Source organism: Medicago sativa, chromosome 2 (genome assembly GCF_051527215.1).
Source record: "Medicago sativa cultivar Bolivia chromosome 2, Bolivia_mono, whole genome shotgun sequence".
In the NCBI taxonomy this organism is placed as follows: Eukaryota; Viridiplantae; Streptophyta; class Magnoliopsida; order Fabales; family Fabaceae; genus Medicago; species Medicago sativa.
In genome coordinates this window covers 10,676,719-10,696,293 of record NC_140750.1, presented here as the reverse complement: position 1 = coordinate 10,696,293, position 19,575 = coordinate 10,676,719, and the positions used below count along the sequence as shown (strand labels likewise).

General features: G+C 33.5%; 2 protein-coding genes and 1 pseudogene across 4 annotated transcripts; all 3 read left to right on the top strand.

Annotated features, from left to right (window-relative positions):
• The first annotated feature begins 2,978 nt into the window (after positions 1 to 2,978).
• Positions 2,979 to 13,745, top strand: LOC146944442 (F-box/kelch-repeat protein At3g23880-like; annotated as a pseudogene). Its single transcript, XR_015025937.1, has 4 exons — positions 2,979 to 3,115; positions 7,436 to 11,189; positions 12,323 to 12,417; positions 12,506 to 13,745. The product of XR_015025937.1 is annotated as an F-box/kelch-repeat protein At3g23880-like (transcript).
• LOC146944443 (F-box/kelch-repeat protein At3g23880-like) lies at positions 3,111 to 7,275 on the top strand. 2 transcript variants are annotated; one of them, XM_085742827.1, is made up of 2 exons: positions 3,111 to 5,924; positions 6,033 to 7,275. In XM_085742827.1, exon 2 carries the CDS (start codon positions 6,495 to 6,497, stop codon positions 7,122 to 7,124), a length of 630 nt encoding a protein of 209 aa, XP_085598953.1. In that variant the 5' UTR covers positions 3,111 to 5,924; positions 6,033 to 6,494; the 3' UTR covers positions 7,125 to 7,275. The 2 variants fall into 2 exon arrangements, with proteins under 2 accessions (XP_085598953.1, XP_085598952.1); XM_085742826.1 differs by having other exon boundaries at positions 6,030 to 7,275.
• Positions 13,746 to 17,739: 3,994 nt separating the features above from the next.
• LOC146944441 (F-box/kelch-repeat protein At3g23880-like) lies at positions 17,740 to 19,384 on the top strand. The gene is made up of 2 exons (XM_085742825.1): positions 17,740 to 17,937; positions 18,024 to 19,384. Exons 1-2 carry the CDS (start codon positions 17,896 to 17,898, stop codon positions 19,140 to 19,142), a joined length of 1,161 nt encoding a protein of 386 aa, XP_085598951.1. The 5' UTR covers positions 17,740 to 17,895; the 3' UTR covers positions 19,143 to 19,384.
• The last annotated feature ends 191 nt before the right edge of the window (positions 19,385 to 19,575 follow it).

Genomic DNA, 19,575 nt, shown 5'->3' with positions numbered 1-19,575 from the left:
CTTTTGTGGCTTTGAATGACAGATGATTTAGCAGAAAATTCTGTTTTTTTTATAATTAATGTATACTTTCATGTTCTATGCTTTTTCTAAGAGATCTTAAATGATGAAAGTTACATGAAAGGATGATGGTTGATCTAAAGGTGAATTCGATGTGAAATTGGACATTCTTGTTCGTAGTATGTAAAAGTCTCATAAATATTTAGATAACTGATAAGTTGAGTGAGAAAATTAGGATTCATCCTAGCTAGGTGGATTCTCCGTCTACGACGTGACGTGTAAGAAGGAGTAAACGGGGCACCGTTTATCGGAGTTAATATATCTCCACCTTACCTATTAGTGTTGAGATAACTAACTTGTCAGTGATTGTTCTGATGTAACGATCATTTATGTTCACAAGTCGGTTAGTTTAGGTTATCGAGGTTTTCCCACGTTTGATAACCTATAGAGGATTGCTTATATTATTTATAAGTGATAATTGTAAGAGGATTGTTTATATTATTTATAAGTGATGATTTTAAGAATAAGTGATTAGATAGTAATGTTAATTGTGCATAATTAATTGATGTTAGTATGTGATGTTAGTATAAATGTTGGAGGGAAATTAACAACGAAATTGATGCATATATGCTTATAGTAAAGAATTGAAAGAAAAATTTGAAATGCATCCTATGAGTAATATGCTCACAGTGAATTATAGAAAATCGCAGAAAAATGGAAATGAGGAGAAAAAATTGAAATGAGTAACATGCTCATAGAAAAAGAAAAAAAAAAAAAGAGAATATATGGAAAAACCGTTTGCTACAACGAGAGATAATGTAGCCTATGACGTACGGGTCATAGTATACCGTTTGCTACAACGAGAGATAATGTAGCCTATGACGTACGGGTCATAGTAAACCGTTTGCTACAACGAGATATAATGTAGCCTATGACGTACGGGTCATAGTATATCCGTTTGCTACAACGAGAGATAATGTAGCCTATGACGTACGGGTCATAGTAATGAATTCTATATCCGTTTGCTACAACGAGAGATAATGTAGCCTATGACGTACGGGTCATAGTAATGAATTCTATATCCGTTTGCTACAACGAGAGATAATGTAGCCTATGACGTACGGGTCATAGTAACGAATATGAAAACTCCGTTTGCTACAACGAAGAGATAATGTAGCCTATGAGGTACGACTCATAGTAACAAATGAAATGTATAATTAATGGTATAAAATTTTAAGTCAAGAATTATTCGAATAATATTTGAAAGAGAATAAAAAATAAAATTATGGAACCAAGGAAAAATTTTAAGGACCCTCCAACATGAATATTAACATAGCATACGCATATTATCATGAAAATTATGTTTAGAATGAATTAGCTACGAAGCAATAATTCATGGGCATTTTTTTTATCAAAAGTAGGAAATGTGGAATTTTAGTTATGGAATTCCGGCTTAGTTAGCCGAAACTAGTTGTTATCAGAAAAGGATCGGAAACATACGTAGATAAGTATGTCAGAATGTAAGCTATACCAGAATACGATATATTGGAGATATGTTTATGATTATTATGATTATGGTGATTATGTTTATGAAATTATGATTAAGGTTATGAGTATGACTATATGAATTATATAATCAAAGTAGTATTTGAGAGAGCGATTCTAGTTATCCCCTAATCGCTCAGCTATGCGTAGTGAAATCCTATAAACCCGAAATGGGTTAAGTTTAGAAACAGATGGCGATCCTAGGTTCCCCGAGGTTGCCTATAGCCTAGGATAGGTGGAACTCACTGAGACATCTTGTCTCATTCCAATCCCTTTTATTTATTTCAGATATACGAGTTGTTATACGACAGGATGATACTTGAGGAAGGAGCAGAAGTAGCTAGACCATATAAAGTACACGTCAGTGGTACTTTTTCTGAATTAACAGGTGAGAAGTTATATGTATTGTTCAGAGAGTTTTTAATTATTGTAATTTTAATGTACCCGATGCCGAGTTTAACACTCATGCTAGATATTCTATGTAATTTTCTAGTAGGGGTGTTTCAATTTGGTATCAGAGCAGGTCGATTCAGATCGTGCCTTGGGTCATTAGAATTCAATAAGATGTAGTGTGGTTCTTGGGTTCCAGATATTTATTCCAAATGTCATGTCTGCTGAGCCTGATCAACTCAGACTAGTATATGACAGTTAGAACAAATGTCTGAGAGCTGAATAGGACCTTGGAGGAAAGAAGTGTACGAAGAAGGAAAGGCATGATGTGAAGTTTATAATGAATTCTCTTAAGGAAGTATTCAACGCCAATGGTGGCTGGTACCTGTGCAGTTTAAATTAGTCAGTCAGAAAGAATCAGTTCGTAACAGACGTATGTTGGAATCTAAAGTTGAAAGTTGGAGAAATTATTTGTGCTTATTAGCAAGTAAATCGCTAAATTTCGAGGACGAAATTTCTTTAAGGGGGGTAGATTGTAATATCCCGCGAAATTATAAATAGACTGATGTATCAGTCGAGCATGTCAAGACCGAAATAATTTCTAAAGGGTTAATTAGTTATTGAGAAATTATATGGTAACAAGTAATGGAGGGTAAATGTGTCTTTTCCCTTGGAGGGTATTTTGGCAATTTGGGTCTTGAGATTTTTTTAAGTGGAAAAGTCCACATTTTTCTCTATCCTTCCACACACTTCCTCTCACTTTGCTGAAAAGCTCTTTCCCCTATCTCTTCCTCCCTCTCGGCTCACTCCCTCATTCTCAAAAAAAAAAAACCACCAATATCCAACCTTAATCCTTTTAGAAATCAATATGCAAGTGATCATTCTTGTTCCTCAACACACTAGGAACCTTCAGCAAGCTTTGAATCCCCTTATTATTCCCTCTATGCCACGTGACCCATCCTTTCTCTTGTTCTCTTGGCTTGGAAATTTGTTAAATTGGTAGTTTTGTTATGTGTTTGTGGTTTTGAGGCAAAAGCTTGGTTCTTGGCAAGAAATTGAAGTGGGGTATAGAGGAATGGTATGACATGTATGTTTGGAGCTGCAAGGACAAGAAGAATTGATAGAGAATTTTAAAGAATTGGAGCTTATGTTCATCAATGGTAGTTCATTCACAATTTACAAGGTGAGTTCCTTTTCTAGGTTTGAAATTGTAATATATAGAGATGAATTTGATATTGATGATAGCTTAAGGGGATAGTAATTTAATAACCTTAAAATGTACAGTTGTTGTGGTATTTTGAATTGGTGTTGCTGTCGAAATTGAATGCTATTGTTAGATTGGTTACGGTTGAGTTTTATGAATAATTGGCTAAAATTCCTATAGACCTGCTGTCGGAAAAACTGTCGTAAGTACGTGTAAAGGAATTGTTTTTGAGTGAGAATTGTACCATTGGAAAAATAGACAGAATTTAACATGAAGTGGGCTTTAGAAAACTTTAATTTCGCTATGCTATGGCTGAGAAAATTGAGTTAGAAGTTCAGTTACTGAAATTGAAAGTCTGCACTATTGTTGCTGGAATGTTTATGTTATATCTCTCTGTACGTACGTCATTTTGCAGTGGGACTTGGATCATTTGAAAGCAGACAAAATTTAACACGAAATAGGCTTTGGAATGGATTGATTCAATTATGTTATGATGGAGAAAATTAAGTTACAAGTTTCAGATGTTAATGAAAAATTACTGCAGAAAATAGCTTCAGTGCAGGATTTTTAATAATTTATTGATTTTGAATTTTTAGACGGGACCAATTGCATAAGTTGAAATTATAAGCTGGCTGCATACAGTAAAATAATCATAAATGTTTGATTTCATATGAATGATTCAATCATAGGTTTTATGGACTGCTGTGCTGGAATTGATTTCTGCAGATCAGTTTCAGTGTTAGATTTTTCTGAAATTGATTACTTTGAATTTGGATATGGGACCAAATGCATTGTCTTCGTGTGTGTATTGGTCATGTACAGAAAAATTTACAAAAATTTATAACTTCAATTTTTATGTCTTTTGTGGCTTTGAATGACAGATGATTTAGCAGAAAATTCTGTTTTTTTTATAATTAATGTATACTTTCATGTTCTATGCTTTTTCTAAGAGATCTTAAATGATGAAAGTTACATGAAAGGATGATGGTTGATCTAAAGGTGAATTCGATGTGAAATTGGACATTCTTGTTCGTAGTATGTAAAAGTCTCATAAATATTTAGATAACTGATAAGTTGAGTGAGAAAATTAGGATTCATCCTAGCTAGGTGGATTCTCCGTCTACGACGTGACGTGTAAGAAGGAGTAAACGGGGCACCGTTTATCGGAGTTAATATATCTCCACCTTACCTATTAGTGTTGAGATAACTAACTTGTCAGTGATTGTTCTGATGTAACGATCATTTATGTTCACAAGTCGGTTAGTTTAGGTTATCGAGGTTTTCCCACGTTTGATAACCTATAGAGGATTGCTTATATTATTTATAAGTGATAATTGTAAGAGGATTGTTTATATTATTTATAAGTGATGATTTTAAGAATAAGTGATTAGATAGTAATGTTAATTGTGCATAATTAATTGATGTTAGTATGTGATGTTAGTATAAATGTTGGAGGGAAATTAACAACGAAATTGATGCATATATGCTTATAGTAAAGAATTGAAAGAAAAATTTGAAATGCATCCTATGAGTAATATGCTCACAGTGAATTATAGAAAATCGCAGAAAAATGGAAATGAGGAGAAAAAATTGAAATGAGTAACATGCTCATAGAAAAAGAAAAAAAAAAAAGAGAATATATGGAAAAACCGTTTGCTACAACGAGAGATAATGTAGCCTATGACGTACGGGTCATAGTATACCGTTTGCTACAACGAGAGATAATGTAGCCTATGACGTACGGGTCATAGTAAACCGTTTGCTACAACGAGATATAATGTAGCCTATGACGTACGGGTCATAGTATATCCGTTTGCTACAACGAGAGATAATGTAGCCTATGACGTACGGGTCATAGTAATGAATTCTATATCCGTTTGCTACAACGAGAGATAATGTAGCCTATGACGTACGGGTCATAGTAATGAATTCTATATCCGTTTGCTACAACGAGAGATAATGTAGCCTATGACGTACGGGTCATAGTAACGAATATGAAAACTCCGTTTGCTACAACGAAGAGATAATGTAGCCTATGAGGTACGACTCATAGTAACAAATGAAATGTATAATTAATGGTATAAAATTTTAAGTCAAGAATTATTCGAATAATATTTGAAAGAGAATAAAAAATAAAATTATGGAACCAAGGAAAATTTTTAAGGACCCTCCAACATGAATATTAACATAGCATACGCATATTATCATGAAAATTATGTTTAGAATGAATTAGCTACGAAGCAATAATTCATGGGCATTTTTTTTATCAAAAGTAGGAAATGTGGAATTTTAGTTATGGAATTCCGGCTTAGTTAGCCGAAACTAGTTGTTATCAGAAAAGGATCGGAAACATACGTAGATAAGTATGTCAGAATGTAAGCTATACCAGAATACGATATATTGGAGATATGTTTATGATTATTATGATTATGGTGATTATGTTTATGAAATTATGATTAAGGTTATGAGTATGACTATATGAATTATATAATCAAAGTAGTATTTGAGAGAGCGATTCTAGTTATCCCCTAATCGCTCAGCTATGCGTAGTGAAATCCTATAAACCCGAAATGGGTTAAGTTTAGAAACAGATGGCGATCCTAGGTTCCCCGAGGTTGCCTATAGCCTAGGATAGGTGGAACTCACTGAGACATCTTGTCTCATTCCAATCCCTTTTATTTATTTCAGATATACGAGTTGTTATACGACAGGATGATACTTGAGGAAGGAGCAGAAGTAGCTAGACCATATAAAGTACACGTCAGTGGTACTTTTTCTGAATTAACAGGTGAGAAGTTATATGTATTGTTCAGAGAGTTTTTAATTATTGTAATTTTAATGTACCCGATGCCGAGTTTAACACTCATGCTAGATATTCTATGTAATTTTCTAGTAGGGGTGTTTCAGATGAACAATCTAAGATGCGGCGTTTGATCTCCTCTACCGGAGATCAGCCACTTCCCTCTCTTCCATTCGAACTCGTGTTAGAGATTCTCTATAAGCTTCCGGTCAAGTCACTCACGCAGTTCAAATCTGTCTGCAAATCCTGGAACGAGCTTATCTCAGATTCAAACTTTGCAAAGAAACACTTTCACTTGTCACCTAAGCGCTACCATCTCCTCCTCTCAAAATTAGCCAAACATGAATACATCTTCAATGTTTTCACTCTCCCTCCCGTTTTCACAAAAAAAGTTATCCCCACCGCCACACACAAGCTTAATCGAGAAAAGATCAAACAATTAATATATTCATTGGCTCTTGCCACGGCATCCTTTGTTTCGATGTCGCTCCAGCTCCTCTTTTGTGGAATCCTTCCACTCAGAAGTTTACTAAATTGCCCTCTCCACAAATCGGGAGGATGTCAGCTGACATAAACTATGGCTTTGGCTATGATCGTTCCACTGATACTTACAAGGTGGTTGCCTTTGCTTTCATGAGATATGATACTGGTGTTTACAAAGTCCAAACTCATGTGCATACTTTGGGTACCAATTCTTGGAAAAGGATTCAGGCTGATTTCCCTGGTGTTCCTCATATCTGGGAACCAGGAAAATTCGTTAGTGGAACTATTAATTGTTTAGTGAAAGATTCTAAACGGGTCATTGTTTCATTTGATTTAAAGACAGAGTCTTATCGACGACTATTGCTGCCTGTGGTTATTTCAACCTTTTGTGTACTGATGGATTGCTTGTCCATTGTTTCTAATAGTAAGACTTTTTCAGATGTTTGGCTTATGAAGGAGTATGGAAACCAAGATTCTTGGACTAAATTGTTCCATGTTCCTTACAAGGGAGATGTTGGTTGTAGTAATTATACCAGGGCACTTTATGTTTATGACGATGATCGAGTGCTGCTAGATTATCTTGGGAAGTTGGTTGTTTACAATTCTAGAGATGGTACTTTCAAGACTCTTAGAATTCAAAAATACGGTGGTTGGACGAAGCCGGAAGTCTTCCAAGAGAGTTTAATATCACCTTGTTTTGAGTAGTTAATAGTAGAATCTGTGTAGTAATATCGATGTTATGAGCAACCCATCATAATTGCAACTTTTAAGTTACTTTCACGTATGTTATGTACCTTATGGTTGATATGACTTTTTAGTTAATTGAAGCTTTTATGTTAATTATCATTTTGTGTTATGTGTCTTTTGTTTGTTGGCTACTTATTGGATTATTTTTCATAATTATAAATGGAATAGGTTTAATGAGAAATTGGTGTACTAGGTTTAATACTCTAATTTAGTAAATAGTTAGGGTTTTTTTCTTGGTTCTTTAATTGTGCACTTCACTTTGTGTTTAGTGGTTTGGTTTTCTAAGATCGGAGGAATTAGGTTCTACACCCTTTGGCTGTCACTTGTATGTATGTTAAAATGTTTAACGGCTGCTACACAAATTTTATGATGTATGCTGCAAAACCGTGTGATGCTGGGATGTCTGAAGCAACATGAAGTTTCTTGGTCTACAGTTAGAGTGGCTATTTCTGCCAAATGCAAAGAATTGTGATTCTAGACTATTCTACATTGTTCCTCAACCATCCTAACAGTAATATGTTTCCTCTCTTTCTCTCACCCTAAATTTTTTTCTTTTGTTAGTCAATTATTTTATCGTTGTTTTCTATGTTTAAGCTGGATTTCATTGTTTTATGTCGATTTCATTCGAATTTGAACCTTATCTGAGGAAGTGCTAGTTTCAATAGCCAGCACTAATTTTATTCAAATGAATATTTATTCACATTTATCTAGATACCATAGAAAATAGGCACTAGGTTTATGGATTCTGCAAATTGTGTTGACTCCTTGAATGAGCAGTAATTGATTTGCTTGAAAAGATGATTCTTTTTCAGCTCAGTTAGCCCAATTCCTAGATCTCTGTTCAACTTGAGTTAGTTAAGGTTAAACATATAGAGTTTGTTTAGGCTGGTTGCACTTGTTATACCCTTTTTCTTAATATTTAAGTGCACTTGAATGTTGTCTCTTGATTGGAAAGTGCTCTTGTCCTCATAAATGTTTTTAGTATGATTTTGCTGAAATGTCAAAGTGTAAACAATTTATAGATTGTTCAAAAACAAACATGTTTCTTTGGTTCTTGCTGTCTGATTTTTCATTGTATTTTCTGCTGTCCTTGGTCTCTTTATTTGTCCCCCTCGCCCATACATCTTACTTCTCAAACAGTTTGATGTTTAAATTAATATGATTTTTGTTGTTCCTCTTAAATTTTTGTTTATTTTTTCTTGTTAAATACAATAGTTGTACATGTTTCTTAGCTGTGAAGACTAAACTTTTATTTAGTTTTTGATATCGATAGGATTTCAAAGTTTTATGTGCTGAGTTGGGAACACTGCTTGAAAACACGGATTATTATAAGCTTACTTGCTTGAGTATTGAGCCTTTATGTGATCACATTTGGATGCTATTTCCTTAAGATTGGCTATACATGTTTGGGTAATTGGCTTAATGCTTACAGAATTCCATCCAAGGGTTATTTATTTATTGGTAATAAAATTTATCTCAATCAATCTTTTTGAGACCTTTTCTTTGGTGGAAGCTTTCTCTCACATTAACAATTTCAGACTTTAGAGGGATTTTTCTGTTCAATTTCCCCTCAGATAATTAGTCCCTGCTCCTTCTTTAGGGGCTTTTTTAATTGTCCTTTGCATTTGAGTTTGTTATTTGTATGTGTATTAGAATTTGAGGGTTTGACACTTCTAACCCAATTATTCAATTGTATGTGTACACTATCTTGCATAGTGGCTATATTTTCAAGGCCAACATGTATATAGCCTTATAACCGATCACAGATTGACTTAAGTTGAGTCTCATTTTTGAGAAGTGATGTTTTGAGTCTATTTTTTAGAAGTGGATGCACGGAGGGGTCAGGAAGAAGGTTACCCTGGTGTTTGTGAAGGCTGAAATATTTATTAATAGGCTTAAATGTGTGTTTAGTTGCACTTTCACCCAATTTTGGCTTTGGTCCTTGCATTTTTTTTTTGTTTGGCGTTGGTCCCTGCACTTTATAAAACTTTTGGGTTTAGTCCTTCTGTTAAGTATCAGTTAAAAAAAAAAAACTAACGGTGGGCCACGTGGACCAATCATGGCACGCCACGTGGTACACTAAAAGACAAAAAAAAATCAACTTTTTATTTTATTTATTATTTTTTAACTTCAAAATATTATCAGTCCCTGCACTTTCAGCATATTTTGATATTAGTCCCTGCACTTTGGTATTGGTCCCTGAATTTTATTTTATTTTTAAAAACATTCAATGAAATTATTATGTTTTATTATTGTTTTGTTCATTATTTTTATTGAAAATAATCATAAAAAAACAAATCAAAAAAATCATTTTAGAGAAACAGATTTTAGTATAAACCTATTTTTGATGAATTCATATTGATAAATAAATAGAAGAGACCAAACCTGTTAACGATGGACACTTTAAATGAAAAGAAAAGGTACGGCAGTAGAGAAATTAGCAGCAGCAACATGAATTGAAAATGAAAAAAAATAAAATCAAAAATATCTTTTTATAAAAATGGAATGAGTTTTTTTTTTAAATTTTTTTTTGATTTTATTTTTTTTTTTATGATTATTCTCAATAAAAATAATGAACAAAACAATAATAAAACATAATAATTTCATTGAAAGTTTTTTTCAAAAAATAAATAAAAAGTTCAGGGACTAATATAAAAAAATGTTGAAAGTGCAGCGATTAATGAATAAAATAAAAAGGTGATTTTTTTTGTCTTTTAGTGTGCCACGTGGCGTGACATGATTGGTCCACGTGGCACACCGTTAGTTTTGGTTTTTTTTTTGTTTTTTTAACATGCTTAACAGAATGTTTAAAACCAAAAGTTTTATGAAGTGCAGGGACCAAAGCCAAAATTGGGTGAAAGTGCAAAGACTAAGCCTTATTAATATTATACTCATATTCTTGGTGGAATATATTATATGATTACCACTTTAGCATTTTATTTTGAAATGTGTGTTCTGCTTTTATTTGTATTTTTTTCCCACTACTAAGCTCTTGTTCTTCCTCTGCCCATGACTAATATTAAGAATCAAGTGCATTGGATGAGCTTGTTTGTACTCTACAAAGTGTGTCTCTTGTTCTTCCTCTGCCCATGACTAATATTAAGAATCAAGTGCATTGGATGAGCTTGTTTGTACTCTACAAAGTGTGTTTTGCATGTGGGGTGGTATTAACTTGATGAGTATACTCTTCTAATGTCATTTTCTAGGTGTGTAATGCATGCTACCTCATTAGTTATTAAGCATGTTCTATGGCAAGCAGTAAATACTCCCTCCGTCCCTATATCTAACCATCCATTTGACTTTATTTTTGTCCCTAAATCTAAACCCCTTTTCAAATTACTAGATGCATTTATTTATTTTTTTCATAAACATACCCCTAATTAATACTACTAACTTGTTTTGAAATTTAAAAAGTCAAATTTAATACATATACAAACAAAGGACAATATGGTAATATTAACACACAAAACAGACATAATAATTACACTGTTAGCTTTTCTTAAGAAATGTGAAAAAAGCAAAAGGAGGTTACATTAAGGGACGGAGGGTGTATGACAAATGCTTCTCATCCGGTGAAATTTTCAAGAGAAATGACATTTGTACAACCACTTTGTGACAACTTTCTCTCTCATACTCACATTATCCTTTTATTCTCTCTCTTTCTTTTTCTCTCTCCATTGTTTTTAACCAATGAAAAGAGAGAGAAAATAAGTTGTCATCAAAAGTTGTCTCAAATGGTTGTTCAAATATCACTACTCAATTTTCAATACTGAAGGTGAAATCTAATAATACTATCTTAGTAGTCAAGGAGTGGTTTTTTTCTACATTTTTTTCAGGAGGATTGGGGGAGGCAGTAATTTGTTTCTTCATAAAGTCTTATTACTTAATGTTTGACCTGAATTAGAAATTCTTGTTTTTTGCAAACACTAGATCAAAATGCAATATGGATTTGGTATCAATAGCTAATTCTCGGAGAACTCAAATTAATGTTCGACCTACTTCTTGTATTGTGTCGTTATTTTGGTTAGTATATTTTTTTTCTTACTTACATGATACATCAATGACACATCTTGAATTACACGAGATGAGAATTTGTCTTTGTTGAGATTTGAGATGAATATGGATGGAATATACCATACGTGGTTGAAATCTTATTGTTAATAGCAAAAAACAACGTAGACAAAAGTAGGTAGCTACAAAAGCAAATGATAAAATAATACGAGTTGTAATTAAGAATTTTTTTATGTTTATTCAACCACTTCTAATTTTAAATAATTTATGTTTCGCAGTTTTTAATTGGGTGTGATTCCAATTTTTAGGTTATATTTTTTGGTCTCGAATGTATGAAAAAAAAGTCAAGCAGATTTATTGGTTCAAATTTTCAACCAGATATATTAATTTTGTTGATTTTTTTTGTTTATATTTAAGACTTGAGTAGTATATTGTAAGACTCAATATAGGTTATTTAAATACATTGCTCAAACCAAATATCAATCAAGATTCAATTTTGTTTAGTTAAAAAAGACTCAATTTTGTTTTCTATACAACCATTGGACCAATTAAATCTTTGCGTAAAAAACAATTTGTGGAAAACAATTTTTGATATTTTTTTTGAAGGAAACAATTTTTGATATTAAAAACAAGCAATGTAAAAAACAATAGGGATATATATACTCCCTCCGTCCCTTAAAGTAGCCACCCATTGCCTTTTTCACATTTTTTAAGAAAAATTGTCAGTGTAATTAATGTGTCTGTTTTGTGTATCAATATTACGAAATTGTCCTTTGTTTGTATATGTATTAAATTTGACTTTTCATATTCCAAGACAAGATAGTAGTATTAATTAAGGGTATGTTTAGGAAAAAAAATAATAAATGCATCTAGTAATTTGAAAAAAGGTTTACATTTAGGACAAAAATAAAATCAAATGGGTGTTTAGATATAGGGACGGAAGGAGTATATTCTAAGGTGTGTCTAAAGTATAAACCGAAAATGTGTGTTGACAAAGGAAAGGGAAATGGGTGTAAATGTAAAAGGTGTCGTGCAGAAAGCAAATATGAGGAGTTGAGTTGGGTGGGTAAGAAATATGAGATCGCGTGTCGTGTTTGGTTCTTTTTTAATTTCATTCATCTCTAAATCTAATCTATCGTATCCAGGTTACCGTTAATTCATTGATTTTTCAAATCAACCAAAGATGCAAGGCAGCGGCGGTGATGAAGAAGAAGAATTGAACAAAAGTGAACTCCACCAGGTATGTGATTCAGTTTTAAGGGTTTCTCGTCCTTTCTCTCTTTTTTTTTCTTACTTCGATTTCATTCATTTATGTGCCTGCATTGCAGGAGGTTAGAGAACTTGTCAATGATGAACCATCTAAGATGCGGCGTTTGATCTCCTCCACCGAAGATCCGCCACTTCCCACTCTTCCATTCGAACTCGTGTTAGATATTCTCTATAGGCTTCCGGTCAAGTCACTCACGCAATTCAAATCTGTCTGCAAATCCTGGAAAGAGCTTATCTCAGATTCAAACTTTGCAAAGAAACACTTTCACTTGTCAGCCACGCGCCACCATCTCCTCTCTCAGATTCAAACTTCAATGCTTTCACTCTCCCTCCCGTCTTCACAAAAAAAGTTACCCCCACCGCCACGCACAAGCTTGATAGAAAAGATCCAAGAATCAATATATTCATTGGCTCTTGCCACGGCATCCTTTGTTTCGATGTCGGTCAAGCTCCTCTTTTGTGGAATCCTTCCACTCAGAAATTTATTAAATTGCCCTCTCCACAAATAATCCCAGATCGTGAGGGGAGGATGTCACCTTACATGAACTATGGCTTTGGCTATGATCATTCCACTGATACGTACAAGGTGGTTGCCTTTGCTTGCACAGAATATAATACTGGTGTTTACAAAGTCCAAACTCATGTGCATACTTTGGGTACCAATTTTTGGAAAAGGATTCAGGCTGATTTCCCTGGTGTTCCTCCTATCTGGGAACCAGGAAAATTCGTTAGTGGAACTATTAATTGTTTAGTGAAAGATTCTAAACGGGTCATTGTTTCATTTGATTTAAAGACAGAGTCTTATCGACGACTGTTGCTGCCTGTGGTTATTTCAACCTTTTGCGTGCTGAGGGATTGCTTGTCCATAGTTTCTAATAGTAAGACTTTTTCAGATGTTTGGCTTATGAAGGAGTATGGAAACCAAGATTCTTGGACTAAATTGTTCCATTTTTCTTACAAGGGAGATGTTGGTTGGGGTAATTATACCAGGGCACTTTATGTTTATGACGATGATCGTGTGCTGTTAGAGCGTAGGCGGAAGTTGGTTGTTTACAATTCTAGAGATGCTACTTTCAAGACTCTCAGAATACAAAAATACGGTGGTGTATGATGCCAGAAGTCTTCCAAGAGAGTTTAATATCACCTTGTTCTGAGTAGTTAATAGTAGAATCTATGTAGTAATATCGATGTTATGAGCAACCCATCATAATTGCAACTTTTAAGTTAATTTCATTTATGTTATGTACCTTATGGTTGATATGACTTTTTAGTTAATTGAAGCTTTTATGTTAATTATCATTTTCTGTTATGTGTCTTTTGTTTGTTGGTTACTTATTGGATTATTTTTCATTATTATAAATGGAATAGGTTTAATGAGAAATTGGTGTACTAGGTTTAATACTCTAATTTAGTAAATAGTTAGGGTTTTTTTCTTGGTTCTTTAATTGTGCACTTCACTTTGTGTTTAGTGGTTTGGTTTTCTAAGATCGGAGGAATTAGGTTCTACGCCCTTTGGCCGTCACTTGTATGTATGTTAAAATGTTTAACGGCTGCTACACAAATTTTATGATGTATGCTGCAAAACCGTGTGATGCTGGGATGTCTGAAGCAACATGAAGTTTCTTGGTCTACAGTTAGAGTGTCTATTTCTGCCAAATGCAAAGAATTGTGATTCTAGACTATTCTACATTGTTCCTCCACCATCCTAACAGTAATATGTTTCCTCTCTTTCTCTCACACTAATTTTTTTTTCTTCTGTTATTAATCAATTATTTTATCGTTTTCTATGTTTAAGCTGGATTTCATTGTTTTATGCTGCTTTCATTCGAATTTGAAACTTATCTGAGTAAGTGCTAGTTTCAACAGCCAGCACTAATTTTATTCAAATGAATATTTATTCACATTTATCTTAGATATCATAGAAAATAGGCACTAGGTTTATGGATTCTGCAAATTGTGTTGATTCCTTGAATGAGCAGTAGTTGATTTGCTTGAAAAGATGATTCTTTTTCAGTTATGTTAGCCCAATTCCTAAATCTCTGTTCAAATTGGGTTAGTTAAGGTTAAACATATATAGAGTTTGTTTAGGCTGGTTGTGCTTGTTATACCTTTTGTCTCAATATTTAAGTGCACTTGAATCTTGTCTCTTGATTGGAAAGTGATCTTGTCCCCATAAATGTTTTTAGAATGATTTTGCTGAAATGTCAAAGTGTAAACAATTTATAGATTGTTCAAAAACAAACATGTTTCTTTGGTCCTTGCTGTCTGATTTTTCATTGTATTTTGTGCTGTCCTTGGTCTCTTTATTTGTCCCCCTCGCCCATACTTCTTACTTCTCAAACAGTTTGATGTTTAAATTAATGTGATTTTTGTTGTCCCTCTAAAATTTTAGTTTATTTTTTCTTGTTAAATACAATAGTTATTAATGTTTCTTAGCTGTGAAGACTAAACTTTTATTAATTTTTTGATATCGATAGGATTTCAAAAGTTTTATGTGCTGAGTTGGGGTCACTGCTTGAAAACACATTTTGTTATAAGCTTATTTGCTTGAGACATGAGCCTTTATGTTAGATCACATTTGGATGCTATTTCCTTAAGATTGGATACATGTTTAGCTTTATGCTTACAGAATTTAATCCAGGGGCTATTTATTTATTGGTAATAAAAGTTATCTCAATCAATCCTTTTGAGACCTTTCTTTGGTGGAAGCTTTCTCTCACTTGAACAATTTCAGATTTTTAGAGGGATTTTTCTGTTCAATTTCCCTTCAGATTTTTAGTCCCTGCTTTTCTTTAGTGGTTTTTTTATTTGTCCTTTGCATTTGAGTTTGTTATTTGTGTGTGTATTTGAGGGTTTGACACTTCTAACCCAATTATTCAGTTTGTACGTGTACTCTATCCTGTACTTGGCTATATTTTTAAGGCCAACATGTATATAGCCTAATAACTGATCAAAGATTGACTTAAGTTGATTCTCATTTTTTGGAAGTGGATGCACGGAGGAGTCAGGAAGAAGGTTAACCTGGTGTTTGTGTAGGCTGAAATATTCATTAATATGTTTACCCGCTTTAGCATTTTGTTTTGAAATGTGCGTTCTGCCTTTATTTGTATTTTTTTTTCCACTAAGCTCTTGTTCTTCCTCTGCCCATGACCAATATTAAGAATCAAGTGCATTGGATGGGTTCTTTGTTACAAAGTGTGTTTTGCATGTGGTTTAGTATTAACTTGATGAGTATACTCTTCTAATGTCACTCTCTAGGTGTGTAATGCATGCTATCTCTTTAGTTATTAAGCATGCTCTGTGGCAAGCAGTAAATATGACAAATAGCTTCTCATCCAGTGAAATTTTCAATACTGAAATCTGATAATATTGTCTTAGTAGTCAGGGAATGGGTTTTTTTCTTTTTCCAGGAGGATTGGGGGAGGCGGTAACTTGTTTCTTCATAAAGTCTTGATACTTAATGTTTGACCTGCTTTAGAAAGTCTTGTTTTTTGCAAACACTAGATCAAAATGCAATATGGATTTGATATCAATAGCTAAGTCTCGGAGAACTCAAATTATGTCCATACTTTAATTTGATTTCAGTCCCTCCCCTGTTCATCTTCAAACAAAAGGAATTCAAACCAGTTTGTTAATATGATAGATGGTCTAAGATGACAAATATTACTTTTTTTTTCAACGTCTTATCCAGCAAAATTTTAATAAATTAAAACTGATATTCTGTGTACTTCTTACAACATACACCCTCCGGTCACTAATATAAGCAAAAAAACTACATTTTAGGTTCATTCATTTAATGATGTATGTGGTCTATAATAAAGACCATGTGCAACATTAAATGAATGAATCTAAAATGTAGATTTTTGCTTATAATAGTGACCGGAGGGTGTATAAGCAAGTGGCAAGTTATGTCCTTAATATAACTATCTTATAATGAAAGGGTGAAGTCGACCAAATGGTTAAGAGGTCAAAGTACCTACTACTTGTATTGTGTCATTGTTTTGGTTAGTATTTTTCTTACTTGCTTGCATCAATGACACATCTTGAATTACATGAGATGATAATTTGTCCTTGTTGAGATTTGATATGAATATTGATGGAATATACCATACGTGGTTGAGGATGTCAAAAGAAGAAATTGCAAATAAAAAAAAAATACTTTTTAAGTTTTTTATGCATTGATTACACAACTTTCAATGCAAAAATTATTATATTTGCTCCCTTAACCAGTGCCCTGGGAGCATTGGTTAACATTTCCCTTTTGTTAATACTCCATCCGTTTCAAAATGAGTGTCGTTTTAGCTGTTGGTACATAGATTAAGAAATAGAATGAAATAATCATTAGATATAACATTTTTACTAAACTGTCCTTTACTTTATAAGAAAAAGACAAACATAAAGTTGCATTGGAAATTGTGTGAGAGAAAAGTTGGAGTATTTATTGAGGGTAAAGTTGGAAGAAAAAAATTAAAGTTGTATTGGAAATGTAAAGCGACATTCATTTTGAAACAATTTTTTTTAGGTAAAGCGACACTCGTTTTGAAACGGAGGGAGTAGTAAAAAACAATGTAGACAAAAGTAGGTTGCAAAAGCAAATGATATAATAATACGTGTAGGAATTAGGATTTTTTTTTATATTTATTCAACCACTTCTAATATAAATAATTTATTTTTTTGCAGTTTTTATTGGGTGTGATTCCAATTATTAGGTTGTATTTCTTTCAGTCTCAAATATAAGTAAGAAAAAATGTCAAGCAAATGTATCGGTTCAAATTTTCAATTAGATACATTAACTTTGTTGACTTTTTTTTTGTTTACATTTAAGACGGGAGTAGTATATTTTAAGAATCTATAGGTTTTTTTCAATACATTGCACAAACTAAATATCAATCATTATTCAATTTTATTTAGTTAAATCTCTCAAAAAAAAAAAAATTTATTTAGTTAAAAAAGACTCAATTTTGTTTTCTATACAATCATTGGACCAAGTAAATATTTGCATAGAAACAATTTGATATTAAAAACAAGCAATGTAAAAAACAATAGGGATATATTCGAAGGTGTGTCTAAAGTATAAACCGAAAATGTGTGTCGGCAAAGGATTATAATTTGTGGAAAAGGGAAATGGGGGTAAAAGTAAAAGAGTAATGATATATGTACAATTATTTGTGACAACTTTGTTGATAACTTCCATTTTCTCTCTTTTCATTGGTCTAAAACAATATAGAGAGAATAAGGAAGAGAGAAAATAAAAAATGAGAGAGAAAGTTGTAAAAAGTTGGAGTAAGAAGGTGTGGAGCAGAAAGCAAAAATGAGGAGTTGAGTTGGGTCGATAAGAAATATGAGAGCGCTTGTCGTGTTTGGTTCGTTTTTGATTTTATTCATCTCTAATCTATCGTATCAAGGTCAGTCACACCGCTAATTCATTGATTCTTCAAATCAATAGAAGATGCAAGGCAGCGGTGGTGACAAAGAAGAACAACTCCACCAGGTCTGTGATTCAATTTTTAGGGTTTAGGGTTTTTTCCGCTTTTTTATTTTACTTCGATTTCATTCATTTATGTGCCTGCATTGCAGGAGGCTGGAGAACTTCTCAACGATGAACCGTCTAAGATGCAGCGCTTGAATTCCTCCACCGGAGATCCGCCACTTCCCACTCTTCCGTTTGAACTCGTGTTAGAAATTCTCTATAGGCTTCCGGTCAAGTCCCTCACGCAATTCAAATCCGTCTGCAAATCCTGGAAAGAGCTTATCTCAGATTCAAACTTTGCCAAAAAGCACTTTCACTTGTCAGCCACGCGCCACCATCTCCTCCTCTCAAAATTAGCCAAACATGACTACATCTTCAATGTTTTCACTCTCCCTCCCGTCTTCACAAAAAAAGTTACCCCCACCACCATGCACAAGCTTAATCGAAAAAATCAAAGAGTCAATGGATTAATCGGCTCTTGCCACGGCATCCTTTGTTTCCAACTTGGACTTGGACAAGCTCCACTTCTTCTGTGGAACCCTTCCTTTCAAAATTTTACTAACTCGCCCTCTCTGAAAATAATCCCAGATGGAGAGGGGTGGATGTCAACTACCACAAACTATGGCTTTGGCTATGATCATTCCACTGATACGTACAAGGTGATTGCCTTTGCTTGCACAGAGTATAATACTGGTGTTTACAAAGTCCAAACTCATGTGCATGCTATGGGTACCAATTTTTGGAAAAGGATCCGGGCTGATTTTCCTGGTGTTCCTAAATGGGAACCAGGAAAATTCGTTAGTGGAACTATTAATTGTTTAGTGAAAGATTCTAAACAGGTCATTGTTTCTCTTGATTTTGAGACGGAGTCTTATCGACGATTATTGCTGCCTGTGGTTACGTCAACCTTTTGTGTGCTGCAGGATTGCTTGTCCATAGTTTTTAATAGTAAGACTTTTTCAGATGTTTGGCTTATGAAGGAGTATGGAAATCAAGATTCTTGGACTAAATTGTTCCATGTTCCTTACAAGGGAGATGTTGGTTGTGGTAATTATACCATGGCACTTTATGTTTATGACAATGATCGAGTGCTGCTAGATTATTTTCGGAAGTTGGTTGTTTACAATTCTAGAAATGGTACTTTCAAGACTCTTAGAATACAACAATACGGTGATTGGATGATTCCAGAAGTCTTTCAAGAGAGTTTAATATCACCTTGTTCTTAATAATAGGATGTATGTAGTAATGTAGATGTTATGTTATGCCATACGTGCATGAAGTTTATGAATGTAGTAATGTAGATGTTATGTTATGCCATACGTGCATGAAGTTTATGAATGTAGTAATGTAGATGTTATGTTGAGGTTTATGAAGAACACGCCTTAACTGCAGCTTTTTTGTAGATTTCCATTTGTGTTATGTACTCTATATTTCTATCTTCTGTTATAAATTTTATGTTTATTGGTTACTTCATGGATTGTTAAATATTGTTCGAGAAAATTCGCAGCATGAGAAAGTGGTGTTTTAAGTTTGATTCATTCGCAGCATCGCAATGATAATGGGCACTCTCTCTCTCTCTCTCTCTCTCTCTCTCTCTCTCACACACACACACACACACACGCACACACACCACTAATTGTTTTCTATTATTTTCAATTA

What these genes read in the sequence shown, in the direction of transcription:
- LOC146944443 (XM_085742827.1), top strand. Translation starts at nt 6,495, where the DNA reads ATGTCAGCTGACATAAACTATGGCTTTGGCTATGATCGTTCCACTGAT.
- LOC146944441 (XM_085742825.1), top strand. Translation starts at nt 17,896, where the DNA reads ATGCAAGGCAGCGGTGGTGACAAAGAAGAACAACTCCACCAG. An exon ending in AAGAAGAACAACTCCACCAG is followed by an intron (nt 17,938 to 18,023) that starts GTCTGTGATTCA and finishes CCTGCATTGCAG; the next exon opens with GAGGCTGGAGAACTTCTCAA.